The sequence below is a fragment of the Pinus tabuliformis genome, chromosome X (assembly GCF_031772625.1).
Source record: "Pinus tabuliformis cultivar Carrire ecotype Pingquan chromosome X, CPIR1, whole genome shotgun sequence".
NCBI lineage: Eukaryota > Viridiplantae > Streptophyta > Pinopsida > Pinales > Pinaceae > Pinus > Pinus tabuliformis.
Window position 1 is genome coordinate 1,093,034,425 of NC_142308.1, and position 22,862 is coordinate 1,093,057,286.

Below are 22,862 nucleotides of genomic sequence, written 5' to 3' on the forward strand. Positions count from 1 at the left end.
AAATTAATCAAAGGCTAGGATCATCTTGAAGTCGATCCATGTGAGTTTCTAAACTATTCTCACCTTGACTTAATTAATTCTAATTAATTAACCAGTTTTCCTAAGTTTAGACCTAGGAAACATTAAAAAATAGGTTAATAATCTAATTAAGTCATCTCTAGGTGGAATTTCCAGAAACGATTTCTGGGTTTTGAAGATCTCATGCATGCTAACCTCTCCACCAAATTTCGTGGCTAGAACACATCCAATGCTACAAAAGCTGATACTCTCTCTTAGCGAGGACTGTGTTTTAGTGCTACACACCCTGCCACAACGCTACGTCTCTGTGTCATCTCTTGTCACACTGCTGATGTCTGGCTACTGCTGCCCACCAACCATGACATATCTCTAATGCTACATTTGTGATGCTGCTGACACTGCCATACTGCTGCCAACACCGCATCTGCACTGCAACGCCCTCTCATTTGTTGTTGTTGCAACTGCAACTACTGCAACTGAGAAGCATCCTAAATACTAAATCAACTGTGTTCAATATGATGCATTTGTCTCCTGAGTCTCTAACTGCTACTAGCCACTACACTTTCCATTGAAGAATCTGTGTTGCTGCCAACTCTGCACTGAGCCACCTACTTTGCTGTCAACACTGCGCTACGCTCCCCAGCACCTAACTGCTACTAGTCTGCAACTGTCACTCTGGTACTGACTACATCAACTTCCATTGATCCATCCTGCTACTGAATATTGTGGGCCCCCGTAGCAAGGTGATGATCCATGAGGAGGACACCTCAAGGATCTTGCCCAAACTTCTGCAGCTCTTTGGGGCTACATCACCAAATCACCCAACCTCACTCCTGGAGGTATGTTTGCCATCATAATGCAGTTTGATCTACTCATATTGCTACTGCTATTGCTACCGCTTTGCTGATGCTTCCACACTACTGCTGTAACTACTAAAATAATGAGTCTGATCTCCCCAGATCCTGAAGCGCTAACTTCCATAGGGTTGCTCCCTCTAAAGCTACACTCCCTCTGAGTCTCGATCTCCCTATGGGAAATCTCTCTGCTCCCCCCTGACAACTCGCACTATCCTACTATACTTGAAACTGGACTGCATAGCTCTGCGTTGGGAATTTACTGGCTGAAACTGCACCTGCATACTGCAACTGGGAAATTCACACTGCCTATGTTGCTGCATCTAGCTCTGCAACTGTCTCCCGGGTACTGACTGCGACTAGATTTGCAACTGTCTAATGACAGATTGCGTCTGTTGACACTGAACCTGCTACTATGATACTGTGGGTTCCTGTCTTAAAGGTGATGGTCCCACTGCAACAATCTGGAACTGATTTGACTTATATCCTTGTTACAACTGCGCTGGGTGCTGCCCATTCGACACACTGGAGTTTCATACTCCTCTTGGATCTAGTGCCCCACTATCTCCTTTCAAGTCTAGTCCCTAGCTAGGACCCTTCCTTTCTTTGCAACTCGCACTAGACAACTCGCACTTCCTCCGACACTTGTTTCTGACAACTGGAAGTTAAACAACTGCCCAGATCTACATTCTGGCTTAACTCGCATGACCTCCTCTGACAATCTCATACGATCATCCCTGCAGAGCTGTAAAACCTGGAGAAGATAAATCAGAATCTCCCTCTTTCTGGATCTGCTACTCGCACCTCCTGCTGGAGTGAGAAGATCTGCTCACGTTTACTACCAATCTGTAACTGGAAAATCAAACTTTTGAAATTCGAAGTTCCCTAAGAGAAATCTTCCCTCTGTTGTGTGTGCTTTTCTCTTCAACCCGACGCTGATTCTGCTGTTGCAAAACCCTCTGCTTCCAACCAAGGAATTTGCTTAGTGAAAATTTGAGCTGCTGCTGCTCCCTTTGACTGCTGGAATCACTATCCCGGGCAACTCGACTTTTCTGCCAACCTGCAACTGAAAATCGAATTTCTGCACTAGCAATTCGGCCTGCCTGTGAATGAACTGTGCAACCTCTAAGAATTTCGGCTTGTTGTTCCCACTGAACAACGAAATTCCCTTCTCTGCTTCTGAGCTTCTCGGCTGATCACTCACGCTCTGATACCATGTGAAAATTTCATCTATCACAACAATTGGAAATTATTTTCCTAATTGTTAATTTATTTAACAATTTATTTGCAGTTCGCTATGGAAAATACCAAATAATTCACATAGATTTTCACAAATAAATACTGCGGAAAAAAATAGTGTTGGAAACTGAGAAAATCTAGCACACACATAAAATATGACAATTATTTTTGGACAAAAATCTCAACAAAATACCAAATGTGGGAAACCGGTGCAATAGCTAAGGGTTTTTATTATTAAGCAGAAGAGAAATTCTGAGTGCAATATGGATGCCTGAAATTGGCAATCCACAACAAGAAAATCTGGCGGAAATTATCTAAGAGAATTTCCCTTCCTCCACAGGCAATCTCGACAACTTGTGCAACTGCCTGTACTCATGCTTCTGCCCGTACTCAGGCTTCTTCCTATACTTGCGCGACTGCCCATATTTGGGCTTCTGCTTGCACTCGTGTTGCTCGGGCTCGAGCTGCCAGCACTAGGAATAACTTGGCCTCTTGCTACTGCCTCTCCGAATCATTGTCCCTGCCCCTCACTGTCTCTGCTTCAATCTCTGGCTCTCCTGCAACTGTTGCTGCTCTCTAGAAATCGATCTGCCAAGAAAATCGAACTTCTAAAATGTCTTTGGTGTATTCTCCAAGTGCCCATCGACTTCTTCTTATAATCCTCTGTTGGAGCACCAATGACCAAGATTAAAACTTAATCAAGGACTAGGATCATCTTGAAGTCGATCCCTGCGAGTTCCTAGACTATTCTCACCTTCACTTAATTAATTCTGATTAATTAACCAGTTTTCCTAAGTTTAGACTTAAGAAACATTAAAAAATAGGTTAATAATCTAATTGAGTCATCTCTAGGTGGCATTTCCAGAAACGATTTCTGGGTTTTGGAGATCTCATGCATTCTAGCCTCTCCACCAAATTTCGTGGCTAGAACATATTCGATGCTACAAAAACTAACAGGAACCTCAAGACATATGATAGGAGAAAGTGGACAACTTCATACTCTATCAAGGGAACCATCATCACATACAGTGGAGCTAGGAGACAACAACAATTATGCAATCACGGGCCTTGGATCTACATCATTGAAGCTGAAAAGTGGAGCAAAGCTACACCTCAACAACATACTCTATGTCCGAAGTTTGAAAAAGAATTTACTTTCCATTTCTTGTTTAGAAGATAAATGAGATAGGGTTGCTTTTGTAGATGGTAAAGTTTTGGTTTGGGAAAAGGATTCAAGTATTGAAAAGGCTAAATTTATTGGAGTTCGTGAATGAAGACTATATAGATTTATAACACCATCTCCTCAAGCCCTAGTTCACATGGTGATCAACTCTATCGAATTGTGGCATAGAAGATATGGGCATATTCATTCCAAGATAATACCCTCTCGTAGTCAAATGGTAAAGGGCATCCCCAACATCAAGGGAGATCATGAAGGAGTATGCAAGGGATGTGCTTTGGGAAAGAATATAAGGAAACCTTTTACAAGCAGTGATACAAAGTCTAAGGAGATATTAGACCTCATTCATTCCGATGTATGTGGGCCAATGTCTAACAAATCGCTTGGAGACAATCTTTACTATGTGATCTTCATTGATGATCACTCTAGAAAGACATGGCTCTATCTTCTCAAGGTAAAGGATGAAGTATTTGAAAAGTTCAAGGAATTTAGATTCGAAGTTGAGACCTTAACCGGAAGAAAAATAATGACTTTGAGATCTGACAATGGAGGAGAATACACTTTAAAAGAGTTGATTGCATATTGTAAAGAATCAAGTATTAAGAAGGAGCTCATTGTTCCCTACAACACCAAACAGAATGGAGTTGCAAAAAGGAAGAATAGAACCATGATAGCAATATATATACAAAATAAAAGTCCTCATAGAATGCTTGATAATATGACACCAAAAGAAGCATTCATAGGGAAGAAGCCATTTATAGAGCATCTCCGAATCTTTGGGTGTCTCGCATACATCCATGTTCCAAAAGACAAGCGAAAGAAGTTTGACTCTACAAGCATAAAAGGAATCTTTGTTGGCTATAACCTTTCATCAAAGGCTTATAGAATCTACATTAAGGAAGGAAGACACATCGAAGTTAGCAGGGATGTTATATTTGATGAAAACCATGACTACAAAAGATCCAAGGATATAACAATCGAATCGAATGCAGATGTACCGCTATTTGAAGAAAACGAGCATCATGACAAGACACCTACAAACCAAGAAGAAGGACGAAGGGAGCCTATTCAACCTATAATCATTCCCGAAACAAAGAAGAGGCCAAATTGGTTAAAAGCTACACTTGAAGATGCCAAAGGACATCGAGCAACTAAAGGATCTTTTAGAGAAATTAAAAGACCAAAGAAGCAAAACCAACTACCTTTGAAGAAGCCGCTCATCAGGAAGAATGGAAGAAGGCGATGCGGGGAGAATATCAACCCATCATGAAGGATGTGGTTTGGGAAATCGTTCCTACACCAAGTGACAAGTCGGTTGTCACCTCCAAATGGATTTACAAAATCAAACATGTCGTTGATGGAAGCATAGACAAATGCAAAGCTAGATTCGTCATAAGAGGTTTCTTACAAAATGAAGTGATGGACTATGAAGAAACCTTTGCTCCTACTATTTGGTATACTACTATAAGACCTTTTGTTTCACTAGCTACTACAATGGGATGGAATATCCATCAAATGGATTTCAAAACAACATTTCTAAATGAAACCATTGATGAAGAAGTATACATTGAACAATTGGAAGGCTTTGAAAGAAATAGCAGGGATACACATGTTTGTAGACTCAAGAAAGCTCTATATTGCTTGAAGCAAGCTCCAAGGGTTGGATGATTTGTTTATTACAGGTGTGGAGCGCAAAATTCGAAATGAAAGATCTGGGACTCATGCACAATTACTTGAGCTTGGAAGTTTGGCAGAAACCCGGTGAGATATATCTTGGTCAAGGTAAATACATAATCAAGATGTTACAGAAGTTCAGTATGATGGATTCCAAGCCTATGATTACTCCCATGATCACTAATCTCAAAAAAATTGAGAAGCTCCGACTCTAGTCTCGTCGATCCTACTAACCATCGTAAGTTGGTGGGTTCACTGATGTACTTGGTAAATATGAGACCTGATATATGTTTTGCTGTAAATGTTCTTAGTCAATTTCAGATGGAGCCTCATCATCACAATTGGATAACTTCCAAGCATATCTTGAGATACCTACATGGCACAATACATCACTGCCTAAAGTATGATGGAAAGGAAGTCAATTTAGTAGGTTTTACTGATTCCGATTGGGGTGGCAGTGAGACTGATGGAAAAATCACTACCGATGGCTGTTTCAGTTTGGGATCTGCAATGATTTCATGGACGAGTAGAAAACAAAATCTTGTTGCGTTAAGTAGTGTCGAAGCGAAATATGTTGTTGCATGTGAAATAGGAAAAAAAGTTGGTTGGTGAAGAAAACTATTGTCAGATTTGTTTGGAAAGGCTTTGGATCCTACGGTGATAAATTGTGATAATCAAAGCAACATCAAGATGTCTGAAGACCCTGTATTTCATGCAAGGACGAAGCATATCAACAACAAGTACCACTACATTAGGAGTTTGGTACAAGATGGGGTCGTGAAGCTACAATATATTTCAATAGATGAACAAGTAGCTGATGTGCTAACGAAATCTCTTCCGAATAAGAAGTTTGAATATTTTAGAAGCATGCTTGGATTGGTTGATGTTACAGATTTAGTTGATAGGGAGAGATGAAGCATCTTATGGCAAGATGCTTGGGAGGACATCTGGTCGGCCTATGTGTTGATGTCTAGATCCCGAAGTAGGGAGGGTGGTGTTGGTCATGGAGCTCCGACCTTGGATACGCACCTAGATCCCTAGGTTGGTGGTAGAGCTTAAAAGCCTGATGGTACCTAGAGTGGCTAAAGCTTGAGTCCATCTTAGTCCCACTCGATTAGAGTACCCTAGTCAGGTATCTAATCTGTAGCACTGAGTGTGCTAGAACTCTTCATAGTTCATTTCATTTTGAGATCTTCCATGTACCTTCATATGTATGTAATTATGAATACCTCCCTAGTTAAGAGGGAGTGTTGAAGAATGTAACTAGTATTGGTCTTCATAATTGTACTTGTCAAAAGAAAATTTATTATTAAAGAAAATGACTTATTAAAGCATGGGTTTCATGCTTGGGTCAATGTTTTCTAGGTTAAAGCCTCCATTGAAGGTTTCTAAGTTTTGCCTTGAGTCATTAGAGTCATTGTCATTTTTATTAGATCCTTCTTGGGCTTTTGTATCATGTAAAAAGAATTATTTTTGAGTCAAAAAGGTTATTTTCCACCTCCACACCAAGTTGGTATGTCCTCATGAAGTTGGCCTACATTAGGGCGATTTGACCCAACAAAAAGGCTATATGTAGAGAGGCAGTTCGATCTATTTGGAGCACTCACTCAACAAGTTCGATCTTCAGGGAAGAGAAGCAAAAAAGAGAGCGAAGTAGTTGGAGAAGGAATGTAATATTCCAAATTGAAAATTTACAGCAAATAACAGAAAAATGTGCAAGGAACAACAACCATGAACAGATATCGCACATGCATATCAAAATACCACGAAAATAAAGCAAAACGGCTGAGCCATTTTAATAATTTCGAGAATGATGAGTACAATGAGTAAGGAAAATGGAACCTGGGCTTGCTACTGTAAGCTATGCAAAACCCAGGTGAGACAACTCTGATTTGGAGGAAATACTGGCCCAAACTGGTACTGCGCACTACCCAGGAAATTATTGTTGCTGCTGCTAGAATGGGATTGAAGATTCTGCTATGAAGAATGCCTGGATCACCCTGAAATTGCAACCACGGGCTCCACTCCTCATACCCAAAAATACCCAAAAAGGGTTTGGCCCAACTCCAAGCCAAAACTAAACCCACAAAGTGATGCAAATTTACCATCTAATCAACAATATGCCCTACTATAAGAATGAAAATTTTAGGCCTATATATCGCCCAAAAAATTCTGTAAAATTAGTCGGAGACTCCTCTCAATAAACCCACAAAAACCCAGAAAGGGTTTGGGTTGAATCCACTGACCCCCGGTGACCCCCAACAAGTGTGAATTGCCCAATCTGGCCAGAAAACGCCCCACAGTTTTGATACTACTGAATTATGCCCAAATCTACCATGGGAAATTTCTCCTAGCTTCGGCTAAATTCTCCATTGAGAAATACCTCCTATCTCCAACCCTTATCTCTCCCGACTCCACTTCTCTAAACCCTTGCGCAACACTTGGTCAATAGCTTTTGTGCCCTTGCCAAAAGATAGAAAAATCAACTCAGGTAATAGCCTCCAATCCAGCTCAAAAAATCGCTATCCAAACTCCAGTCTAACAATAAGAAAATTCCCTGCAAAATCTCGGATCCTCTAACCCACTCTTGCTCCCACAATGTGCTCCACAAAATACCTCTACGCCTAAGAAAAACACACTACTGAATAAACTCCCGCAATGATGTCTAATGGAAGCTTTGAATTGAGCTCCCCAAATTGCCTCACTAAGGAGACACTCGAAGTTCTCCGAAATGAGGGTGGAACTCTGCTTGGAATGTGTTAAACAACACTTTGGCCCTTGTGCTAAACAACTCCAAGAGAAGATGAAATATGAAGTGTAATAGCAAAAAGATGATCCACAAGATGAGTCCCTCTTCTTTTTATATTTTCTCTCCATCTTTCTAGACTCCTTTTAATATTATTTTATTGATGGGGGCCATTTTCCACTTAGTTACTTTTTCCACCATTTTAATAAAATAATAATTGCTGCCAATCTGCAATAAGATAATACTTGCCACCTTTCTCCAAAATACTAGTTGCCCCTTTTAATTAATATTACCAAAATTGGGAAAAATTCCCATGCTCACAAAATTGGGGATATTATAGTCCTCCCCGTCAAAAATTGCTTGTCCTCAAGCAATGCCCGAACAAGCACTCTCTCTATTAACTGAACCACATGGCTATTGCAAATGATACCGGGGTCCCAAATGTGCCATTGAGTCATCCCTATCCTGTCATGAAGAAGTCCCTCGATACTAGGGTCCCAAGCCATCCTGATCAACGTGAAGCACCCGTTGCTCCATTCACTGTCTAACCTGGTAAAGGCATCCGAAGCCCTCTGCATATTGTCAGTAAGTAGAGCATCATGATAATATAAAGTCATGATCAACTCGTCCTGTAGGTGCTCTACCGAGTCACCCATCTCATGCACTCTAAGGGTGGATTCCTGAAAATACAATCCAACCCCGACGGAGATGAATCTTCGCTAGCATGAGCTTCCTTTGATCTCTTCTTGCCGATCATCCATCAATGTTGGTGAAATCCCCCACCCTAACAACGAATCACTAAAATCCAATGGGAGATCAGGATGATCTCCCCCTATTGAAACCAGCTCATCCCTAAGAGTAGCTGAGCTGTCAAGCACAGTGATGTCAAGGTCCCATGCCCATTGCATGAAGAAATTGTCCTGTTGACTTTGTGATGCTCTAGTCATGACTGACTGCCCAACATGCTCGTACCAGAGCCTCCTATCCTGTAACTCTTGGCCATAATATATGTGATGATCGAGGTTATGCCCAACCTGCCCAAGCGACTCAACAATGCTAGAGCCCATCACTCCTTGGCTAGCCCCAGTCTTGAGCAACAAATTGCCTCTCCATATGATGAAGACCTTGGTGATCCCCCGCATGTCAGCCCGAGAATGAATCAGATCACCTGCTATCCTGATTGTTCTCACTAAGAAATAGAGTGTCCCACCAATCAACTGGATCCCTAGATCCCATAGCCATACTAGGTCCACAACTCCCAATCCTCACTGCCTGCTACAGTGACATGCAACTAGCTACTGGGACTCCTCTGTGCCTCGTCTCTGACCCCTATATGTATCCAATAGATGGGCACCAAGAATCAAGAATCTGTCTTGCGTATGACAAACTGCTCTGCTTCTGCTAGACCACACAACAAAACTTACTATCCAAGCTTCTGATGATGTACCTGGATATTCCCTGGAGCCTAGGCATCCTCCTGCAAATGAGGACTATCATCCCCTATACCTCGTGCTCACATAACACCTTTGGTTGTCCTGCCGATAGTGCACCCTGCAACTCACTCACGATAACCTCCCTAAGCCTGCACTTGTCAGCTCGTGCCCTCACCAAATTCCACCACCGATAAGTCTCTCCCTAGATACTGTGTGTCCCAACTAACTATCTCGAGCGAGCCTCTCGTGTCTTGCTAGTTGTGATCAAGGTATCAAGGGACAACATACAACTCCTCTGTGCCTGCAAATAATATAGAAGTGAGAGAGGCACGCGAGTCCCCATGGATATCATCAAATGATGCTCATCTGCATCCTCATCGATCCTGGGTGAACTATACCCAATGGCATGCCTTTGAACATTGGGGGCTAGATTTTATAGGGAAATTTCATGAAAATTTGAGTAATGGCTACTCATGGATTATAACCGCTACTGATTATTTTACTAAATGGGTAGAAGCCATCCCTACAAAACACACCACCGACAAAGTAGTGATAGATTTTCTTGAAGATAAGATCATCACTCATTTTGGTTTCCCTGCCAAGATTACTGCTGACAATGCCAAGGCCTTTAGCTCTATTGAATTCTCATCATTTTGCTTTAAATATGGCATTGTTTTATCTCATCCATCAAACTACTATCCTCAGGGTAATGGCTTAGCAGAGTCTAGTAATAAGAATTTGATAACCATAATCAAGAAGATAGTAGGGGATAACAAACGAGCATGGGACAATAAAATTAAATATGCTTTGTGGGTTGATAGGATTACAAAGAAGAGTTCTACTGGGAAGAGTCTCTTTGAATTAGTTTATGGCTTGGATGTTACCCTTCCTGTGCATTTGAGGCTACCAACTTATCAATTGCTACAAGTTTTACATCTGATAAAGATGTTGTGCAATGTAGGATTGACCAAATTGTAGAATTGGATGAAACTAGAAGAAGAACCTTTGAGCATTGTTGTAAAAATCAATCTAAGGTAAAAAGAATTTTGACAAATCATCTAGGAATAGAATGTTTTCTAACAATGATACGGTTTTCTATGGGATCGCAGGAATGAAAAGCTAGGTAATCATATTAAGTTTGGCAGTTTGTGGCTTGGACCATACATTATCAGAGAAGCAGCTGAATAAAATTCCTACCATTTGAGAACTTTGGACGGAGAACCACTCGAGTTACCTGTGAACGACCAATTGCTCAAATTGTCTTACAAAGAGAATATTTGATGCTATGGGGCATCTTTTTGTATCATATTTCTAACCTTATCCCTTGTCATTTTATTTCATGAATAAATTGTCATTTATGCTTTTAGAATAAATTTCCATTTCATTATTTTTGTATTTGATGATATTTTTGACTGGATACTGCTGATATATGTCTTTTGTCGGTGGATGCAGATTCCAGGTTCTTGCACACTATCATTTCACATCTAGCATGCATCCCCATATGGAGCTAAATGTTGACCACTAGAGTGGCACCTGATGATTATATGAAGACTCCATGTCCAAGGATGTATCAAAGGACACTTGTAGCATCAGATATCATCAATCAACAGAGTTTTTAAACTCTACTTCTCTTTCCCATCATTTTTCTTGTACCCTGATTCCACACCCTGTGGGGAATCGTAATAAGTGATACAAGTAATGATGAGTTTTGAGTCTGTAACAAGCCTAGGATGTTGGGACTCGATCAACAAACGAGTACACTTTGGAGTGTTCTTTTTATCTGGTTAATTATCCCTTCTTTTTTAGAGGCAAATAATTTTCTAGGATTTTTCACTCACTTTTTACTCCAAAGTCGGGGTGACGGTTTGAAAGTTGAGCCCCTAACACATCTTAGTGTCTAGAGTTGATGTATATTACCATACTAGATCACACACATTTTCGTGGAATTTGGTTAGGTCTAGGTAGTCATTTTTTAATTTTTTAGATTTTCCACACCGTGGAAATTGCAAATAAAATTGTATTTAAATTGTAATAAGTGTAGTTTAGAAAAGTTGTATGGAGTATGAGTAATAAAAATTATACCTCTCACCCTCAACTTTGTACAATAACACACTTTGAGGGATTGATAATGTGTTTTGGACCCTCAAAACCCACATTTTCTAAGTTTAGTGGAAGTTGTGGCATTTAATTACGCTATAATTAAATAAAATAAAGAGAAATAAATTATTACATGTGATAGAATGACATGGAAATGACTTGAAAATTATCCTAAGTCAAAGAGTTGAGTCAATGACATGTGGAGGATGACTGAGCACACTGCATCATACATACACCATTATTTCATCAAAATCGAATTTCCTAGAGATAAAGAAACATTTACACGTGGAAAATTGAATTTATTAGACGAACTCATGCCCCGATGGAATATTCTATGGAATATTTGGACTGAAGATTATGTGGGGCCTCATCTCACAATTGTCTTGGGTGCTTCTACTCTTAGCACTTCACTTGGAGGATTACATAGTTTCTTTGGTGGAGATCACACAGTTCCTAGGGATCTATGTAGAGCTACCTTGGGATCATCTGAGGCTGTCAGCACTTATCTCGAGTTTGGATTTGGTGGACTGGAGTTATCATGGTACTTGGATTCATTGATGGACGAGTTTACTATGCCATATATGGAATTCGATTTCCCTTTAGGTGCACACATGGAAATCGATTTTTCTCTGGTGTCTCTATCTTCTCCCCATCGAACTTGACTTATCTTTCCTTGTGATTTGCTCCAAGTTTAATTCTCACATGCATTCTTCCTTGGGATTTGCTCCCGACTCTCTATATAATGAGGCTATGGGCTCTATCGTGTTATGAACTATTGGGCTTGAGGAGACTCTGCCTGTTTGTACTTGCATATTTTTAATATAATCAAGACTTTGGGGCTATATGGCTTGTGTTCTCTTGGCGTTATGAGGTGATTTCTTTTCATGCTATTGCTATTATGTTCATTTCCTTTTGCATATTGAATGAGTATTAGATTATATTTGCCATCTTATTTGGATCGGTGTGTGTAAGCTATCTTGCACACCCATTGATTTAGAGTAATATTTTAGGAATAGACTTTCCAACTCATTTTAGGAGGAATGTTTGGTTATCCTGTTTATTATATTGCTCTAATCCATGTATGAACTAATATCTCTTTCAAGTGTGTAGGAAAGATTTTCGTTTTGTGTGCAGGAATCCATCTGGAAGTAGGGGAAATCTTCACGAGATCAACCAACTCCTGGAGCCATAGCGATCCAAGACTTAGCCATCTTCCACTCCAAAGTCTTCCATCCAACGAAGCAAGAGGGAGTTTCTTTACTCTATAGTTACTTGATCATCATTTAAATACTTCTTTGATTCTAGCTTTTCAAAGTCATATTTGCTATTCAAGAGCCATCATCAAAACTAGGCAAGTATGGGGGTTTACTCCCAATACTTGAGCTAGTATTTTTGTACATTAAATTTGTATTCTAGTTTGTTTGTTTTGATTTATTTTCAACTAATTCTTGGTTTTCATTTTGCAGCCCATAAGCTTGAAGCATTGGACAACAAAGAGTTTTGAGGAGAGACATTGAAAAACTACTTGTGTGCATGCAGGAACCCCTCACCCATTCTAAGGATCGATTTCTCAAGGGAGCCATGAGCATTTTAGGGGAAGATGGAAGTTCATTTAGGATGTGGTCTTTATTCAACCTTGCAACTATATTTTGAAGGGCCTTTTGAGCCTTGTAGCTTGTTGTTGTATATTCTTGAGAGAGAATCTAACCTTGTTAAATTTCTGCACTTTGTAAAGATCTCTCTCATATTGTGGGCAACCCTTTAGAGGCATTTTAACCCATCTCAAACACTAATAAAATAAAATTTCTGTTTTGAGGGAGTTTGGGATTTTTCCCATGGCATCCCCCTTCCTCATTTGAGGAGGAAATTCTTATGGTTTGACTGATTTTTTGCTTCTAGTTTTCTTAACTTCTAAACACTTAATTTCATGCTTAAGAATTAACTCATTCCAATCCACATGCAATCTTTCTTAATTTTAAATCTCTCACATGCATAAACTTCAACTTGTAAATTTTGAGTAAATTTTATCTTATGTGCAAACATTCAACATTGTGGCAAGTTTTGATTATTCCTTCAAGTACATGCTTCACTTTTTTATTGGTTATACACATTGGTAACTTTTGAAGCAATTCTATTGGAACAATCGTAGCTTTAAAACAATCTACTTCATTTTCTTATTTTCCATACAAGCACATATAAGTTCATTGACATGCTCAATTCTCAAAGTTTTACAAGTTATCTAATTTTCCATTTGTGAAACATTTGCATGTATGTATATTTTTATTGGGGAATTAACACAATCTGCACTCTCATCTAGGAATTTTAGTATAGGAAGACCCCAAGTCTCATTAAGATTTTACTTCCAACATAAGTTGGTTGAAGTAGACATCTTAGGGACCCTCTACTTCTCTATTGACTCCTAACTGTGAGATCCATATCATTGGGCGATGGTGAAGCCTAGGGATATAAGAGTTCAATTGCAATCTTGCTTTAGAATTAACTAATAAAATAAATCAAGAGCATTCTTCATCAGATTTACCTTATTTGCAAGTTTTAAATTTTTTGCTTTCTTGATGGTTTAGAGTCTTACATGCAACATCATTTCCTATTTTCAAGAAGTATTTCCTTTCATGCAAGTATTGTAATCTCCTTTGCAACAAATTAATTTTCTTGGACTTGGAACATTGTCTACTTTAGCAAGCTCCATTTCATGTTTAATGATCATCATGTTCATGAATGGTTGATGAGTCTCATTTCCTTTTCAAGTACTCTTATTTCATGTTGCAAGGCTAATTGCATGTTGGTTTAACCTTCAAGTCTTTCTATCATCTTGTTTATATTTAGATCACTAATTGTGAGTATTTTAGAAAGATATCTGCACATGCTTTGATTCATCAATGTGTTTATTTTAAAAACATTTGTGTGCTTTGCATCTTGTGCTAACATCTTTTGTTTCCATTTTAGGATTTCTTTGCTCTCACTATTAGAAACATTCTACTTTTGTTTTGAGCAAATGTATCTTTCATTACTGTTGAGCAATTTATCTTAAGACATTGTGATCCAGGTGGATATTGGTGGCCACCTGCCAAGTCCACCTGGACCCCCAACATTGTTTCTCTTAGCATTTTCAATTTCCTTAATTGTAGCACAACTTACTATGTTTAGCAGTTTTTCGGGTCCTGAACTTCCGGAGCCGTTTTGAGGCCCTAAACGACGTTTTTTGGGAAATCTGGGGGCAACATGGGTCCAGGGACCGATGTTGCCCTTCCCAAAGTGGTAGTGCTCGGATAGATCTTTCTAACGAGCTATTGTACGTGTCAAACGGAGATCGTATGCCAAAGTTACGACCCCGGGAAGTTGATGTACCAATTTACCCAAACGGGGCCCACAGTTTGGCGTTTCATCTCCTAGGGTTAGGTTTTGGAATGTTAAGGGTTTTCCATTGTTTCTCAACAATAAATAGGCCTTCGAGCCTCATTGTAACACAGTTCAGAGGCATGTAGCCACCACATCTCTTCTCAGAGATAAGCTACCATCGCCCTAGCTAGTTTATTTCCATTTCTGGTTGTAAGCATATTTCAGTATTTTCCATTAATGAAATGAAGTATTATTTCCGCTGCATCTTTGTGTATATGGTTATCTCTGTAACTTGTTGCGTTCCTGTTTAAATCCGGATCACATTGGTTTTATGGTTTTATCATGTTAATGATTTTTATTGCTCATATCATATTTTTCTCATAATTCTTCAAAGTAATCCACTTTCACTTTAACATCTCTCTTAGAACCTCACATTTCTTAGTTTTCCATTTAGCAACCACCCCCCATAGCTAACCTAGGAGATTGCTTAAATGGAGAGAGAAGGGATTTAGTGTGACAACCCCTTCTCTTATTCCTTGCCACCAACCACACCTTGTGGGGTTGAAGGCTTTTCTCACTGACTTATAGGTAGGTGTAGGCGGCAGGAGTAACAACTCCCTCACAAAAGTGATAACTAGGGTTTTAAAATCTACGGTTTCATTATTTCCTTACTCCTTGCCAAGTTCTATCAAATTTTACATTTGCATAGACTCCATAACCGAAGGACAAGACATTGGCCTTGGTCACTTTGTTGGTCATCCGTAAGACTTACATCAAAATCTCTTTTTCTCCTCTAAAATTTGATTTCAACCCCTCAAGGATAAGCCTCTAACTAGGGCTACGACACACATCTCAACTAGGGTTGAAGTCATTGGCCTTTGGGAGGATTCAACACTTGTCCAAAAGGTGGTTGCCTCAAAATCAACTCCTTTTAGTGGCTAGTGCCTCAAAGTCTTATGCCCTAGGTAAATTTTGCCTTTAAAAAGCCCTAGTTTTCCCTAGGCTTCAACTTGGAGCTTATTGATGTCTTCTTACTCCATAACTTGGAGGTATACATTGTTTGGAAGCCTTTTCTTGGCCTTGTGACCTTAGGTTGATCTTTTTACCAGTGTTGAAATCGCGATAATATTGCGATATTATCGTTTTATCGTGATAATTTCCCGCTGCCGATATTATCGCGAGCAATATCTGAAATTATTGCCAGTTTTTTTTTATACCCAATTTTTTCCGTTTTTATCGCGAGCAATCGGGGCAACGAGGTTTTATAAGGGATGCTAAATGTTCGAAATGCAATTTAAAAAAAAAAAAAACAAATAATTTTTGAGTGGAGTAGCTTAATGATCAAGTCTAGGCCCTAGTATTGATATGCTATTCATGGTAATGTTAAATTCTTAAAGTAAAAGTGACATTCTCCTTAATCTTCATTTTCATCCTTTTACTTAAATTTTTAACATTACCATGAAATGGCTCAGGATGTTTGAGAGTGGTTCCGGCCTCATTGGATTTCATATGGAGAAAGTAGAGTTTTAGATTTCATTCAAAATCCAACAGACTTATCAGTTTTTCAGGATTTCAGGATTGGGAGATTGTAATGTTTCCAGGTGACACCACCTCCCCGGGCTACCCCTGCCACCAGTAGAGGACGTGGTCTACCTCCTATAGCTCCTACTTCTAGTTCTTCAGCTTCTAGATCATAGCAGACTCCACTGCCAACTCCACCAGCACCAACATCTACATCTAGAGGGAAAGGGAAAGCTGTGGCATTTTCTCGCAAGAGGGGCAGAGGAAATCAATAGGATTAGACTTTAGTTATTTTCTTCATTTTATTATATGTGACATTATGACATGATGAGATACATTATTATATTTTTTGTTGATATTTTGAGGCTGAGTTGGGACTCAGGAGTCAGGACTTACTATTCAGGACATGATTCAATGTTATGTGTGATTTTAGCACTAGAAATGATATTAAACATCTTATATATTAGTTCTTTTATCATATTTATGTGTCAATGTATTTATTTTATGTTGTAGATGGTTTAGATATTAAAAAAATTGAAAAAAAATGAAAAAAATGAATATTTTTGTACCAAACAATTTTTTCCCGATTATTTCCGATTATTTCCCGATAATTACGATTTTTTCCGATTTTTTCCTCGCGCCGATATTATCCCGATAATGATTAATGCAACATTGCTTTCTACCTTGCTATTTCTCAAGCCCTAGATCACATTGTGCCCTAATTAGGCATATTGGATGATGCAAATTGCCCCATCATGCTTGCTAGGCCTTGTCTTAGGTAGAGTTGTCCTCCTTAAGCTTGTTTTGTCAGCTTACCCCTTGAACTTGATAAATCCTTTAGGTGACTTACTAAAAGGAAGCCTCCCTAGTGGTGAAAGTCCACAAAAGAGTAGGAGGTAGTGCCTACGGTGACAGTGGGCTACACCTCATATTGTTGCCCCTTGGTCTAGTTTGTCTTCTGAGCTCCCCTCACAAGACATGCCAGATTTTGAGGCAATAGGGTGCACAATGTCCCTCCCCCTACAAGATCCAAGAGGTAGCATCCCTAGTGGTCTTTTTTCACTCTCGACAGGTGGGGTCAAGAAGCAATGCTCCAACCTGACAATAAAATCTCTATAACAGTTTGCGTATGAAGTTCCTATTGTGTGTGCCTAGTTCCAGAATGTGCATGCATATTTCAGCACTCTTCATGCACCTCTCAGTGACATGCATGTGCACATTTCAACAGCCTGCATGCACACCTCCTAGTGACGTGCGCACACACCTTAGCAACCTCATGCATGTGACATTTAGCATTCCCCGTGCAGACCCACAACCAAAAATATCAACAGTCACAAGAATCTCAAGTCACTCAAGACTGTAATGGAAATTTTACTGTTTATGCAACCGAGTCTTGGTGCTCTTGCATAAGTGTATAAATGCATTTGTTTCTTAGATATTTTAGTCATCTAGAGTACAGGAATTTGCTTCACAGTTATTATCAGAACTCTGGAATAAGGGATTTCTCAATCTTTCAGTCATTGTTGTTTGTACTGTTATGTATTTCCCCATTACTATGGTTAATGGATGAACTTTCTTATGTTATATCATTTTTCCAATTGTGAATATGTACGCGAAATTCGAATTGATAACTTAACTAGTTTTCTGCATATTCATAATTGTTTTATAACTCTGAACTCTCTCCAGTTTGGGGTTATCTTTTGGGCATCCGGTTTTGGATCATTGGAAATGACAGATGAGGCACATGATTCAACATGAGCAAAAAATGCATTCATATAAGTGTTATATCCTCCCTAACGTTGGATGGAATTCACATAATCACAAAATCGATCAAGATAATAGAAAGAAAAATTGTGTCACCTTGCATCACAGGGAACACAAAACCACGATAAAACATTTTTATGTGATAATATAACATTTCCTTTTCTGAAGGTCTCCTTCAACAAATCAAAGTCTAAGCCCTTCTACTCTATTTCTTGGGAAAGCCTGCAAATATTTCTGCTTATTTTTACACATTTGCATGTTTTATTCTGATGCCCTACTCAGCTTCTTATATCTCCAGTGTACAGTAGTTGTCTTTTAATGTAATTGTGTTTCTTATTCTTTTCTGCTATGTGCATTGTGAAGATCAATCATGAAAGAAAGTTGAGGCACAGTTTATCTGCCTGAAACATCATTTTTATATAAACATGTACTGCCAAATTTTCTTTTATTAATGATAGGAAACAGTGGAATCATGTGATAAATTTCTAATTTGTGATCCTATTTTAATCTTAGACTTTAAAACTTTGGTCCTTTCTTGATTCTGAAGTTGCAGAATAAACTTATAATGTTTTGCATATATCTTACAACTTAGGACAGGCTGACGTTGACTCTATGTGGTGCAGCGACATCTCGTAGATATTGTGGAAGATGCTTATATAGAGGATGTAATCACAATTCTTGCAGTTGCAAACACATGCCACACTAGAAATGATCCATTGTTGACCAAGTGCATTGAGATAGTGGCCAGGTCCGATCTTGAATCTATAACTATTGAGAAAGAGCTTCCTCTCGAGTTAGCCAATCAAATTTTTGACTTTCGGTCAAAGTTTGTTTTGGAAAGACAAGGTAAGAACACTACACATGACATAAATGTCAGAAGAATACAGGGAGCACTTGATTCTGATGATATTGAGCTGGTGAAAATGCTATTGAATGAGGGCCATGTTACTCTCGATGATGCTTATGCCCTGCATTATGCAGCATCATATTGTGATTCAAAGACTACAACAGAGTTGTTGGAACTTGGAAACTCAGATGTCAATCTTAGGAACGGTAGAGGATACTCAGTGCTTCACATAGCAGCAATGCGCAAAGAGCCTGCCATAACTGTGGCACTTTTAACAAAAGGAGCTAATCCTTTAGATGTAACAGCTGATGGACGGAATGCTCTTCAAATCTCAAGAAGACTTACTAAATCTGTTGATTACAATAGCATAACAGAAGAAGGCAAGGAAACTCCGAAGGACAGGCTATGCATTGAAATTCTTGAACAGGCAGAGAGGAGGGAGCCACTTTTGGGAGACGCGTCTCTTTCTCTCGCGCTTGCAGGAGAGAATTTGCGTATGAAGTTGCTCTACTTTGAAAATAGAGGTGAGATTGAACTTGATTGACTTAATGTTTTGACAAAGATGATAGATTTTGCTTAGGAGTCCACTGGTAGTATATTTGGAAAAGTGATTTCATTGATTCCTGAACGAGGTTGACATAGATTATCCTGCCATTTCAGTGATGATTAAATGAATGCCAATTACCCTTGACATTTTTTACCTTCTGTCTAATTTTAATGTATAAAGCTTATATTACTTTCATCTCAACATAGTTCTTGAAAGCGTTTTTTAATGACTAGTTTCTCAGGAACCAAGAAACTCACAGCCTCTTCAATATTAATACCTTTACTTGCACCTTTTCTTATTTATATCTAAATCTTTTGTTAATCATATCACTTCAGTTGACGGTTGAAGAGAATAAGTAAAATAAGGATGATTTCTGAATTAAGGACTGCGCCTCTTGTCAAATTTCTCTACCTCAGGTACCCTTCCATTTTGGATCTGCAACTTTTGGTAGACTCATTCATTCAGCACAGGAAGGATGCCTAAAATAATGTTTGGGGAGAATGTATCTGATAGACGCCCAGGCAGTGTTTGGGCTCATTGTGACTAATTTATAGTGGACAACCCATTTGCAAGCATGGGCCAAGAATTAAGCACACTAACATTTGAGCAATATAGACTCTGTGCTTAATCAAACCATAAGGGTGCATTGTAGTTTTTTGCACCTGTACTTTACTTCTATGTTGTGTTTCTGCTGCGAAGTTTTCCACTGAAATCAGGCCATCCCCTTCTACCTTACAGCTCTAAAATTATACCCCATTTTGGTTTTAATTTGTAAATAACAGCAGAATGTTGAACATGCACAAATAACTAATTCTATCCATATTCCCACCTCTTGATTTACCAGATAGAAGCTTACTGTTCCACCTTTAGGTCCACAGCCCACAATGTGATCATTCCCCACTATGCATATATCCCCACCTCTTGATTTACCAGAGAGAGTCTTACTATTCCACCTTTAAGTGCATAGTCCACAATGTGATCATTCCCCATATAGACGTTAAACAATATAAATAGTCATACAAGCCCAATTCTCCAATTTTTGTGGATGGCAGAAAAATTTAAGACTTATCTACAAAATATTGATTTATTACACTTTGATATTGCACAAGAAACTTTTCCATCCAGTCACAACTACTTATTGAGCTGTACTGAAGCTCATGGAGGTTTTGCCTATTTAAAAACTGACAGATTTCTTCATGATTCAATGAGATTTTTTTACAGAGTTACCACTTCTGAAATTTGATATGACCTAGCTAAAAATATCATGTAACTGATTTATTTTATTTGTAAATTGTTCACTTTTGAGCAGTTCTATTGTATGCAGTTTGTCCTTCTAATGATAATGTACTGGAGTTTGTCTAGTTTCATTTGTTTTACGTGCAATATCTAGATTCTGCTAGGAAACTTCTACTTTGTTCATCAAGAGAAACTCTTATACAAGCGGACAGCAAAGGAAGGGTGAGAGAGAGCAAGAGAGCACAGATTCTTAACTGTGCAAGCAATGCAGACTACCTTAGGATTACACGAGGTGGTGCCATAATTGGGCATTAATGATTAAGATAATTCTGAAGATGAGTGTTAAAAATACAATATCTGATGTGCACAAATTACATTATTACGAGCCTTTAACAGCTCATAATTAATGTCTATGCCACACTTTCTTCTCCCTACTTAATAACATAAAATTAAGATGATTTTATTAATGATCGCACATGACCGAATAGTAGGTCAATGTGACCACATACATCAGCCAGTTAACATCAAGATAAGGGCACTCCTATATGCTAAAAGAAAACAGGATACAAATGGGGGTGCTATTCCAGGAAAGAAAGACATGATAAAGGGTGAACCAAAAAGGTAGACCCTAGAAAGAGAGGAAGCACTACTCAATAATAGGGACAAAATCATAGTAGAAGTAATAGAGGACCTCAATCATTGTGATGGAGCTGATGCAATGCCCAATGATGTCCTCTAAAGAGTGCCCAATGTATGAGGGGGCTTGTTTGGGTGAACCTAGGAGGAACCCAATAGCGGTCCTTCGAAACTCTCCTAACATAGAGGCATGTTACCCTTCTTTCAGTGGGGGTACCCAGAACTTTTTGGTCATGCCATATAAGCCCAAAGATGTGCCTTATAGCCCTGTAAAGGCATGCAGGTGTGTGTTATTTTGTGGAAGTGACTCTTTGATCCCCGTTGGTATGGACAGCCATGGCTACTCCCAGTTTTGTTTATTTCATGGTATGTTTGCCTTTGTGGCACTACTAACTCCCCCCAGTGGGTGGTAACTCCTTGCCTTGATGGGTATTCTTATACCTTGGGATGGTGTTGCAGGCATCATGGATGAGACACTACTAGGACTCATGGTTTAAGGGAGCACTTGTGTGATAAAGCCTTGTAAGGGTGATCACCATATGTATTTTTTCTTGACAATATACCTTCTGATCCCGATGCACCCTCCTACCCCACATGTGCCATGTGTCTATGTATTTTACACTCCCCTTTAGCCTTGATTCTGCACTCTGATAGTCTCATGGTTTGTAATGTTCCAAATTGGAATTTTAACAGTGATATTTAAGCAAGTACACAATGCAACATAGAAAATTCAAACAACAATTAACACCCTTAAAATTTACACCAGAACTGTGCCAAACTAAGCCATTTTATTATCAAGAGGAGAGTAGAAGTATATGGAATATTTGCACCTGGGCTTGCCAAAGCAAGCTAAACAATCCCAGGCGAGAAAATATGATGCCCGGTCGTAAGAAAATGTTTTCTCCTCAAGTTCTGCGCTGGCCTTGGAATTCTACAATCGCTGGCTGGAAAGAACTCCTGTTTGAGCCCCCTAGAATGCTCAGAAAATCTTGCCAAATTAATCTTAGGTTCTCCGACACAAATCCAGGAAAACCCAGAAAGGGTTTGGGCAAATTTTACCAACTACCCGAGACCCCAAATTTAAGCTCACTCCTCCCAACTGGTTGCCAAATAACTCTGCTGTTTTGGGGCACGAAAACTCCAAAAATTATGCAAAATTAGGAGCAGACTCCTTGATGCTAGTCCAACAAAACCCATAAATGTTTTGGGCTAATTCTGATCTCCCGAAATTACCCAAATTTGGTGCTACACCCTCCTCTACTGGTTTTGTGTCCCCCTCAAGCTACTGCTGCAAATTTGGCCCTGTTTCCACCCTTGAATGGCTGTAGAATTTTCTGCAAATTACTCCCAGAAGGTAAGAGGGAAATCCCTTCCTCAACCTTGCACAACTCAGCTAGCAACAACTCCACGAAATTCTGCCCAATAAACACTGCATAGGCCCTAGGAATGCTAAATTTGGTTCTCACCGGAGCAGCAATCTCCAGCCCTGAAACTCTCCACAAAATCTGGTCCAATATCAAGGGACTTTCTCTTAAATTCTCCAGCTGAATTTTCCCTTGAAGACCCCTCAATGAATCAAATTGATTTCTGCCACTACGTCCTCTTGGAAGTTCGAACTGGCTGAAGTATGATTGGAAATAACCCACAATCTCCCACAATTTCCTCTCCAATAAGCTCTAAAATTCTCTCCTAGGGTGGCACTCTAAGTCCACA

At 39.2% G+C, this 22,862-nt stretch overlaps 1 protein-coding gene across 1 annotated transcript in view; it reads left to right on the forward strand.

The window, feature by feature from the left end:
* The window catches only part of LOC149143634 (BTB/POZ domain and ankyrin repeat-containing protein NPR1-like), a 172,468-nt gene that overhangs the window by 56,390 nt on the left and 93,216 nt on the right, over positions 1 to 22,862 (forward strand). Inside the window, exon 2 of the mRNA XM_089446213.1 lies at positions 18,507 to 19,254. Within this exon, the coding sequence (XP_089302339.1) occupies positions 18,507 to 19,254 (748 nt within the window). The remainder of the gene's footprint in view (positions 1 to 18,506; positions 19,255 to 22,862) is intronic.